The sequence below is a fragment of the Schistocerca cancellata genome, chromosome 1, assembly GCF_023864275.1.
Source record: "Schistocerca cancellata isolate TAMUIC-IGC-003103 chromosome 1, iqSchCanc2.1, whole genome shotgun sequence".
NCBI classification, from domain to species: domain Eukaryota; kingdom Metazoa; phylum Arthropoda; class Insecta; order Orthoptera; family Acrididae; genus Schistocerca; species Schistocerca cancellata.
In genome coordinates, this window is record NC_064626.1 from 848,059,203 (window position 1) to 848,071,104 (window position 11,902).

At 38.0% G+C, this 11,902-nt stretch overlaps 1 protein-coding gene across 1 annotated transcript in view; it reads right to left on the minus strand.

The window, feature by feature from the left end:
* Positions 1-11,041, minus strand: part of LOC126162461 (transcription factor E2F5-like) — a 73,667-nt gene extending 62,626 nt beyond the window's left edge. Inside the window, exons 1-3 of the mRNA XM_049918991.1 lie at positions 10,847-11,041; positions 9,441-9,550; positions 5,425-5,536 (exon numbers count right to left, since the gene is read on the minus strand). Of these exons, the coding sequence (XP_049774948.1) occupies positions 5,425-5,536; positions 9,441-9,550; positions 10,847-10,954 (330 nt within the window). The 5' untranslated portion in view covers positions 10,955-11,041. The remainder of the gene's footprint in view (positions 1-5,424; positions 5,537-9,440; positions 9,551-10,846) is intronic.
* Positions 11,042-11,902: the final 861 nt, after the last annotated feature.

Sequence of the window (11,902 nt, forward strand, 5' to 3'; positions counted from 1 at the left end):
GTGATTTTATTCTTTTAAATTTTGAAATGTCTTGGTGTATTTTTATTTATTTATTGTAAAGTGTTACTTAAAGAATTTTATAGTTACGAAAGCTTTTAATGTTTCGATTCATTGCAAGGTTTTGCTTAAACTTAAAAAGGTTAATTAAACTGTAATGGTTTTATAGTAAAAGTGAATGAACACACTGCCTAAATTACAAGAGATTTCAGGAAATTGCAATATTGAAATTCATGGTCTATGGTGTTTAGCACCACAAACTGCTGGTATCCTGGATTGTTCTCAGCTTGTTGAGGGTCACGATAGCCCGCCATTCCATATCTCAGGTTTTCAAAATTTGATGTTGCAGTTGCAATATTAAGTCTGTGCCTGGTACCCCAGTTCAAGTTTGTCTCCTCTTGTTGGTTCTTAAGCTAATTTGTCAGAGAGTTTATTTTCCAGAATACCTACGTGGCTCGGTGTCCGGGTGAACATTACTGTTGTTCCAGAGCTGTGGAGATGAAATAATAGGTCTTTGATTTTAGCAACCAAATGGTTAGCACCAAGATATGCCTTGTAAGCAGCCCATGGAGTCACTAAAACCAGGGAGTTCTCTGTGGTGAAAGTTTTAATATACTGCAGAGCCTGCGATGAGGCCACTAACTCTGCAGTAAACTGCATGCATCTGGCAGAGAACATTTCTCGTGCCCATCAGGATGCAAAAGCAAAACAAACCTTGTTATTGATTTTTGATCCATCTACGTAGATGTGTCTAATTTGGATAGTGGTGGAAAACTTAACTAAGCCATCATCAGAATGGTGGGATCAACATTCTTCTTAGTCGTGAAAGAGATCCACCCAAATCATAAGACTGGGTAAATACTTTACATGGTGCATAATCTGTCCACTGTGATTTTCTGGACATAATATTACAGAGGATTTATTTTTGTACCCATGCAGCACATTCAGTATGGCCCCATGACCTCAGGTCAATCTGCAGCTCAAGCATCTCACTCTTCATCCACAGACACATCCATGGTGACCTCAGTGACAGTGATCTCTTTCCTAATCACTCTCTCTCTCTCTCAACCAATGGAACAAGCACCACACTGGACACTTCAAAAAGCCACTGGTACGCTTTCACCTCCAAAGCAACTTTTGAAACCAGTCAAGATAAGGATATCTAAGGAGGTTCTGAGTGGGAACTATATGAACACAGACAAGAGGTAGCAGCTGGAGGTCCTTGCATAGAGTCAATTGTATACCAGCTGTGCATAGGTTGCCAAGAGTTAGTTGCTGGCGGGGCACGAGCTTCCTCCAGGAAGCTGTCTACAGAGCTCTTACAAGAGGTTCCAGCACTGTGGTGGACCATATCTAACAAGTTCAACACTGATGGTTCTGCCAACCCACAGGCAACACATCCTTAGTCCAATCAGAATAAAATCAAAGCAGATGTATCAGTGACTTTAAAATGAGTTTCTTGCAAGCAGATGCAGAAAGGCCTCTCCTGTGTCAGGAGCTGCATTTCTTCCAAATGCGATTGGCGTCCCAATTGTTGCCCTTGTCCTCCTCCCTCAGCTATGGTGATTTACCCGAGAGATCAGAGGGAATGTAAGACAGTGCCGTACTTTCCAGTTTCTCCATGTGGACATCTATATCCTCAACAGCAAAATCACAAGCAAAAAGGGAGAGCACTCACTGATCTGACAGTTTAGTAGCCACTTTCTTCTATTTCAAGCTACTTTTTCCTTACTTATAGGAGCTGTTGGCTGTATAGGTAGAGGAGATGGCTTAGTAGGCCTCTGATAATGTGCAGTGGTATGTGACAACTTCCAAGACCATTGCTGACAGACTTCTGAAAGGGTTTGGGGTCAAGTCTGGTGTTTCTTCCATAGGTAGTGCATGCACTTGTACTGTGGAACCTCACATAATGAGCATAATTCGTTCCAGAAGCTTGCTCATAATGCGAAACACTCGTTAAGTGAAACAATTTACCCCGTATCAATTAATGTAAAATACGATAATATATTCCGGGCAGAAAAAGTACTAAAAGTTTTATCTAATTCATGCCATTTATTAAAATAAATTACAGATAAGAGTATTGTGTACTTTATTATTCAGAATACATAACTAATTCTTTTTTACTAGGAAGCTATCTATAGTTATTTGTTTCTGCTGATGCTTTAACACTTGGCAAAATGCAACAGAGCACTATCTTCAAGTAAATTTTTAATGTGCATGGTCACTGCTTTATTGGGATGATTTTAAATGTATGATGCAACCGATTCCCAGGTTTTCAACGTTTCACTTATTACGCCAGAAGATTGCTGCTTTTCTGTGCTGCTTCTCCTCTTCTGAAGAACTCCTCTGAGGAGCTTCCTGCTGTGAAACACAAGCTCTTCAGTGGTCATTTACTGGTCGTTATCTTCCACAAGCTAATCAATTTCATTGTTACCCACTTCTAGTCCCATGCATTTGTCCAAAGACCAAATCTCGTTGACTATAGGCTCCACAGGAACTGACTCAAATGCCTCAGAATCACATTTGACAACGCACTCTGGCCAAAGCTTCTTACAAGCAGAAGTGAGAGTTCTCTTGGTGAACCCTTCTCATGCCCTTTTTGATCATCTTGATGCAGGCAATAATGGTGAAGTGACATTTCCAGAGTGAACTGGTAGCTTCAGTCACCTCAAAGCAAAGCTTCAGTCAACTCAGTTTAGAGCTTCTTAAAGTTAGAAATAATCTGCTGGTCCACAGGCTGGAGAAGCGGTGTGGTGTTGGGAGGCAGAAATCCGATCTTGATGAATTGATGTTCTTTAGTATCCTTTTCCAGAACAGACTAGTCTCTTCACAATTAAAAACCTGTTATGGCAGATAACCCTCAGAATCTACAAGCATCTTGAAGTTGCTGATGAAGTTCTCTGCTGCCTTTGTGTTGGAACTGGCTGCTTTGCTCTGCTTCACAATGCTGTGGATGCCGGTTCTTCCCTTGAACTTCTCAAACCACCCATGGGTTCCGTTGAACACATCTTTGGTCATCGATGATCCAGGTGTCTTCTTACCGAGGTTGGCGAAAATCATACTCGACTTTTCACATATGATGTTCTCATTAATAGCATCACCTTCCAATTACTTTTCATTTATCCATATAAGAAGCAACTTTTTGACAGCTTCCAGAATACGAAACTACTGTTTAGACACTCTTGTCACTCCCTTTGACACATCTCTCCCCTTAATCTTGTCCTTGTTCTTGAGGATAATGCAAATAGTTAATGTAGACCGATTGTCTGTGCATCCTAAATCAGGAACACTCACACCACATTCGCGTTTTTCAATGATTTTATGTTTCATTTGTAAGTAATTTTCTTTCTCTTATGGTCATCATCTTGAGGCTTTATCTTCAGGGACATTTCTATGAAGGTTATTAAAATATGCACACAAAAAACAGTGAGAACAGAAGATTAGAAAAATGTGTGCTCACAAGTTGCACAAAGATAGTAGCAGAAAGAGCACTAAATCCAGACTGCAGTATATTGTAAAGACATTGCTCATATGTTGCTGCCAACAATGAAAGGTGTTCATATTGTTGAATATTTCCCCCACCACACACTAACAGCTAGTGACACTACACTAAATTGTCGTCACTCACTCATTACGTGAAACATCGGTCGTTAAGCGAGTTACTTCTTTTACAATTCTTTTGCTCGTTATGCAAATTTTGCATTATTGGCAGTGTTCATTAAGTGAGATTCCACTGTACTTTAATCTATAGTCTAGGTTTGTGTGGAAGCAACCAACTTAGCAACTCGCTTCTTAGCTTCACCACAATGTATACATTTCTTAACTTTGAACTCCAGAATTATCCTTTCCTTATTATAAACCCCACACTTCCTGCTTCAGACTGGATGAACCTCTGAGCACTTTATACATTTTAGAGGAAGTGTACAAGACTTGCCTGGTTGTAAGCAGTGCCTCCACAGTTTATTTCCTCTCTTAGCCCTCCCATTATATGCCTTGGTATGATCAAATGTTTGGCATTTAAAACATCACTTTGGATTGGGAAAAAGACAGATAGAACCTGCAAGAATACATTCAAATAATTCTGGAATATTGAAGGTTAGAATAAATGATGCAGGTTTCTTCCAAATGTGTCATCAACTATCCCAATATTGTTCTGCACCTCTGTGACACTCATGTTTTAAATTCATCTACTTGCTTAGGGTCCATATTCATTACATGGGAGCAGCCTTTATGGAAATTAAAGGAGTTACACTATTCAGTGACAACATGGTAGTCACCTTAGGTCTTGCACCTCAGAAGTTTAGGTTTAGGTACATGTTGTGATGGGCCAGTTTCAACTAAAAGTGTACCATACGAAGTCATTTAACACTTTGTAAGCACCCAAAAATACACTTCAACCCACTGCGAATATAGAGAGAGATTTTCTCAAAGGTTCCATCTACTCTCCTGATTATGATGGAAGTGTTAACGCAGTCTGTTGCTGTAAATCTGAGACTACTATTCAGGTAGACTGACCATCTGTGCCTTCGTTGTTGGATGGATGGATGTAGAAACAACCTGGAAATACACCTGCCCATCAGTAGTAGATGCGAGTTGAGGTCGCTTCACAGGGACTCCAGAAGCCTTTAGAAAAACAAATATCAACCCAGGCAAAGCCTCTTGCGCCTGAGTATGTCTTGTACAACCAGGCGGCACGGTTGGGGGGGGGGGGGGGGGGGGGGGGTTGCCCCAGACAATGCCTGCTAGAATGTTTTACAACTGTCAATCACCTCATTAGCATGTAACAAACCTTATTATTGAGTTTTTGTTTATAGGTGTGTACCCTCCTTGCAGCCCATGCAGTGAAGCCAATGCCCTGCTTCTCTAAAACTCCCAATGTTCCACTTCCACACCTAATGATCGACCCTAGAGGACAGGAAGAATTTGCAGTTGAAAATGCCTGGAGGCACTCGCCAATCTCCAACTTGGGAAACTAGGGCCACCATGCCCATACCCTACGAAGAAAAAGCAGCTCTCCTGTCCTTATATTGTGGACACACTTTGTCAGGCCCTTCTGCTGTGGCCTGTCCGGGTTGAGTGATCCTCCCAGCAGTTATGCTGCAACCAGCATAGCCTTCAGCATCATTGAGGCATGCAAACCCACTCACCCAGCACTGGAGGTGCCTATGATAAGCCAGTGTCTCCTGGAAGGGGCAAAGTGGTCAAGTATACACCAAAAAATGTGAGTAAATAAAAGTCATAATTTACAAATTAAAATGTTTTAATTGGATATTGAAATAGTAGCATATGACAAAATGTGAAACAGCTAAATACCATCCAGTAGGATGAGCTGTCATCTAACATGTAAAAAAATAAACCTTTTTTGTTACCACTTGGCAAAATATCTTTCCTCACATGATCCAATCACAGCCAGTTTCTTTAACGTACCTGCTTGTGTGTGTCAAGCTTCTGTTCATGTTCATCCAGCATTGCAATTTCTTTCTTCAATACTGACAGCCGTTCAGCTGTTTCCTGTGTGTTGCAGCCAGGACCAGCACCCCTATTGATAAAGCAAGCACAACATTTGAACACACATTTGTCTTCATATACAACAATGTTAGATAATTACATGTGAAAGTTCATAACACCCAACTGCTGAATTTCAATGTGCAAAGCCATATTTCGACCAGCAACAAATGTGACTCCACTCAAATTGTGTAACCCAAGTTGCAAATAAAACACCTATATTCCCAATAATGTAGCAAATATCTTTTTACATCAATTCTTCCCAGCAAACTGTATTGTTAGTGACGAGGATGACATCGATGAAGTATTGTGGATGTACCGCTAATATGCATTGGCTCAATGACAGGCTACTGCAGGAAACAAGCACCACTACACTAGCAACCTGCCATGATGCAAGAGAACCGAATTCGAAAAATTTCACACTAGTGACACACTATACATCATTACTCGAGTTCATCACGAACAGGTTCACAGATACATTATGAAAATGTAAAAACAGTGGCCAAAGTTGAGTAAATTGCAATCTAAAAAGCTCATTTATCTCTCACTACAAGTAAAAGGACAGAAAGTAATTGCACATGCTCTTGGTACGTATTGTGAATTCATCATTGATGGCTGTGTGTGCTATTTGGTTTCCTATAATACCAAATAGAGTATTACTTGCTTTCCTAAATGGGAAGGACTGGGAATTTTATTAATGGTGAGTGGATGGAGTACTGTGCAGCAGTTCAGTCTGGTGTAGTGAGCAGTTTCTGCGAGCAAATAAACAAACCAACGCCTTAACACCAGATATGCGGCTGGGTCACTTGTGACCTCACTACTTAATTCTTTCGTTTGCCACTCTTTTGGATTATTGCCTAGAGCGCTGAATTTCTGAGAGTTTTTGTGAAACAAGGCAATTAGCGATTATATTTACTTTTACATTTTATGGGGAAACTTTAAAAGAGAAACATGAAGATTCACCTACAACTGAGGGCGTATCAGTTCTGGCCTCTGCTGCAGCTGCTATAACCATTTCATTTTTCGTGTAGCTTTATGCTTATTGTTTGGTCAACAATCAAAACTTTCTGCCTAATGACATTGCAGTTTTCCAGCATGGGAGGAGTGGGAGAGCAGTTTGAAACAAATCTGTCTGTGTATGCAAGTATGCGCAGCCAGCCCTTTGTCTCTCGAAATATGGTTTCAGTAGTGCATTCTAACTGTGTAAATAGTGCTTGCAATATACAAATCTATTATAGCCAAATGTCTACAAACAGAAGAGAACATTATAAATGCACTAAATGAGATTTTGGATCACGAATCTGAGGGAGAGCTGCTGGAGTCTTAATCTGAGTAACAATTAACACCAGCTGCAACACCAGATTTTTTTAAAATCAGAAGATGATGTTACTACTCAGGATGTTCTTCACTACTGAATATTGATGAAGGTACGTATGCTTGTATGTTTGTTTTTATAATAATTCTTGTTTATGTATGTTCTGTTTTAGGGTGCGAAACAATGGGACCATATGTGCCCAAGTTAACACTATAGAACAAGACACAGATGAGGTAAAAATAACTATATACCAATCCCAATTGACATAAGAGAAGGCAAATAAGAACAGCCCCCCCTCCCCCGCCATACTGCTGTGACGGATAAAAAGTAAAACACAGTCAATAGCCTGCAGGTGTTATTCGGGTCATTCCATGTCAAGTCACCCAGGCCTTGACACCAACCATGTCAGATTTTGACGAAACTTGGTACAATTACTTCTTTTATCAAGTTTTTAGATTTGGCGTTGTTTCAGCAGTCGGAAATCTTAACTTAAACGTGTCCTCACAACTAAAAAAATTTGTATATTAAAGAATACTCGAGATATCAGTATGAAATTTTGGAATAAGTTTGTGTATTACATCTAAATGTTAAAAAATTACCATAAAGATATATTTAAATCTTCCAAATGAAAAAAAAAAAAAAAAAAAATTTACAAGTTTTTTTTTTTGTTTTTTTTTTTTAGCTAACAGATGTTTAGCTTTACAAAAACTGCAATATCTAGAGTCTCAGACCTAGTAGAAAACTCAAATTTGTTTTAAAATACTAATTGTATAGGCTATTAGATAAAAGAAAAATTATGTTGGCTTTTTAACCTGTTTAATAGTTATCTAATTTTTAAAATAATATTAATTATATTTTAAAAGTAAAAAGTACCAAGTGACTTAGACACCGAAAATTAGTTTTTGTCTTCTTGGAGTAACAATGTACGCTTGGATAGTATTTTATTAGGTTTATTCCAACTTTCAGTAAGTACTGTTACTCAGTTTACAGGGAATCTTTTCCAATATCCTATAAAAGTAACCAGAACAGTAATCAGACCAAAAGTGAAATCAGTATGTCAGATATTCAAACCTGTAGCGTAGGGTTACTTAAAAAATCTGACTGTTTCCAAACAACCTACACACCTTCAAAAAAGTTACAACCGGTATCTGAATTGAGTGAGGAAGAAAAAGATTTGATCCACTTACAATCTGGAATTAATCTGTGTGAATTTAAGAATATACGTTCACACCACAGCTACTACTTTTTAAATGTTTTTGAAAAGTATCAAACAACATGTATAGACCCACTAAAAAAACACAAAAAGCCCATCAAAAAATCGTTGAGAAGTGTAGGCTTGGATCTTTATAAACAATTACTGACAAAAAATATTAGCATAAAACCTGGACAAAAGCTTTGCTCAACATGATGTAACTTTTGTGAGGAACAATTAAGAGTTGAATTCAATGAAAGTGAAACAGATGATGAAGTCATGGCTGAATTAGAGTCATTGAAATCCAGAAATGAATCCCTTGTACAAACAAACATTGCTCTTGATAATTTAGGTTTCACACCAATAAAGCTTCGTGGCTTGTCAGGACAAAGTAAAGGGTCTTATTTTAAAAGGAAGGTTAGCAGTGTTGAAAAGACTGCAAAAAAGGCGGTTTCAAAAGCATTAAAATATGATGCACCAAGTTCTGATGATGAAGAAGATACAAGTGTGGTTGAGAAAGCAAAGGATTTTGATGTAATGATTTCTCTTATGAAAGAGAAGATTTCATCTGTTGGGAGGTCTAGAAAAATCCAGATTCTGACCTTGGCTCCAGATTCTTGGAGTCAAAATAAAGTGATGAAAGAATTTAATGTAAGTGAGTACATGGTGCGACAAGCTAGAAAGCTAAAATCTGAAAAGGGTATTTTGGAAACTCCTGGTACAAAAAAAAGGTAAAACTCTTTCTGAAAATACAGTAAGACTTAACAGATTTTTATGAAAAGGATAAAAGTTCCAGAGTGGTACCTGGAACAAAAGACAAAGTAAGTTTTTACATCCATGACATATTGAGAACTGCAACAGAGATAAAACATGTAGCTTTTACTGGCCCATGTGGCTTCCACAGCACTAGTAACTTCAGTTTCAATACAATGAAGTAGTCATAGAGACGAGATGAACTTGCTATGAATACAACAAAACATAACGAACGGATGCATCAAAGTGGCATTCAGCAAACAGTGTGAAGTGCAAAGTAATTTAAGTACACTGCCCACAATCTGTGCTCACCTCAAATTACATCAATTTTCCAAATGGTTGGCAATTACGTAACAGAAATTTTAATATACTCGAAAAGTTAACACAACAGCTGCAGATTATGGCTGCAGTAAGTTGTTATGGAGTTAACACTGTGGCAGAAAAAGCATGTGATAGAGCACTGGGACAGTTTCACACACGCATTTTGAAAATGTTCATACAATAACTACATATTTTGGGAGGAAATGAGGAAGTATTGGAAGAATAGAAAACAACAACAACAATGGAAGAAGAGGAACTGAAGTTGTTAATAATGTGATCCTAGTTGGTCAATACAATTGTAAAAAAAAGAAAAATCACCTACATATCTAAGTTATGAAAATAAAAGACAAGGCTTACTTCCACTGAATGCTGTTCTTGCTTTTCTTCTCAATGAGACCAATGCCCTCAAGAACATTTGTGATGTCATATATCCTCCTCTTCTGCCTCACAGCCAATATATCTGCTGCCTAGAATAAACATATGACAAAAATCACAATCCAACAATCTTTTGACTAAATAGGTAGATCATTAAGTCAATAAATAGTGCAACTATGATGTAACAAAATGCTGCTTATGCCAATCTTTTCTCTGAAGTACAATACGTGTAGTCACACAAACTAGTAAATAGAAGTCTAAGTCCTTTGAAGAGTGGCTAGGCAATCAAGTGTCAAACAAATCGAAAGTCCTTGAATCTACAGATGGCCCTAGGATTGTTTTCTGTAATTTACTGTTTCTTCCACCTCAACTCAAGTAGATGGAAAACACCAACCTGTACTTAAGGTTCAAAACTCATGATAAATTCATATTGATGACTGATTTTCCTTTTGTTACTCTACAAATTTCAAAATTTGTCAACATTAATAAGTGAAATTAGTAGTCTCCTAAACAGATAGCGACTAGTACATATTTATATTATTAGTTAATCAAACAAATGAACATTTGGACTAATGTTTACAATGACTAAGCTCTATGTTTCAAAAGCTTACACAATATGTGTCTAAATTACACACACATTTACAGCATGGGGAAATTAGAATATTATTGGTAATTTGTGAACTTCATGCCCCTAAATAGGTCTTTGGTATTACAACACACAATCACATCCAAGTAGCAAGCAGGCTACCACACAAAGCAAACTGCAAAATTTCCCTGTTGTGATAGGTGGTGTGTATCACACAACTATTGATCACAGACACAAAAACTCTAAAGACAGGAGACAATAATACTATACCGTCAATATAGTTTCAAGACTAGAAAATGATTACGGTAAACAGACTGGTTATGTTACTAATGAATCACCACAAGAAAAACAGCTCGTGCACACAGAATTCCATCAGTTGATTGCTACTCTTCAATGCAAATATCAAACATTAAGAGGGCAAGTTCCCGTTTCCCTTCTGCCAAAAAACTTACACACACTGAAGTAACATACATACTAGTTTCCCAATAGTGATTACTCAAACAAAACCTAATACACAACGTAACGTAAACAGAAAGAGATCTACCCATGTCTCGATCATTAAGAAAGGACAGTATTATACATCTTCCATGACTCGAATATGTACATGCCCCAGCTCCTGGCGAACATAAATTAGGACGGTATTTATCTCTAGGAATTTAAATTGTTAAAATGAAGAAAAAAGAACTCCAGCCCGTTTTTCGTTCACTGTCAGTTTCACGGTGGGCCACTGTTTACAGGTATAACCTACACACCTCAAACAATTAGGAAGAGCAAGTGTATATTACACTCATCACATACTTACAACTTTCAAATCAAGGACACCATCCCTCGCCTGTTGCAACAATGAGACGAATCTTGTGGTCAGTAAACCCAATGACTTTTCAAACCTACTTTGTTGTATGTCTGCCATCCCTCACAACCGTTGTCAAAATTCAAACAAACGAATATATTTGAACTTCGTACGGATACAAACACAAAACCAAAGAAACTAGCATACGTACTGGCATTTATTATCTTTGGATGCATTTCAAATGGAAGTCGACTTTCCTAACTATCCGTGTGGATACGTCATACCAAAGAGATGAAACAGCCTATCTCTTTGCAAAACGCAGCGGATAATGAAATTGTCAGATAATATTGCAGCGATAATCTGGGTCCATAATTAACCAAAAGAGTCAGTTTGATCTAATTCCGATCGCGACAATCTGTCTCGTTTTTGTTACGAACAGCGATAGCAGCGCGCCAACGGCCAGATCACTTCTGAATACGAAATCGGATGAGTGGTAATACTAGCGTTTACACTGATACGTAACATAGTTTTGGCAGTAGGGAGTGTATAGAGTGCCATAAAAACGACAATAATTAAAAAAGCGACACCACATTTGTATTCTTTAGTTTCCTAAGTCACTGGGGGATACGATATAGTGCATTACAGGACAGTTTATTTACGATTCTCTTGAAACGCTCGGACATTTACTGAATAATATCGTTTTCTTTTAACAACAAAAAACTGCTACTAAACTCCAGAAGACCTAATCGTTTACAGAAAGATGTCATACATCTAGCCAGCAAAGCAGAGTTTTGTTCGCTATTCTTAGAGCCAAATCAGTGAATGTGGTATATACGAAACCTGTATGAAAAGTAATACCTTCACTATTTTAAGTATAAAATAAGCCGCCACAACTGTAGCTGTAGGGAAGACCACAAAGAAGTGACAATAAATCATCAAAAGCAATAAAACTGTTTCCCAACGCAGGAGAAAACAATTGCATGGCTGTTACTAAACGTGAGCCACTAACAGCAATAATCTTCAATACAACCATCTTTGAAAAAAAATTACATTTACAAAAATACAGTA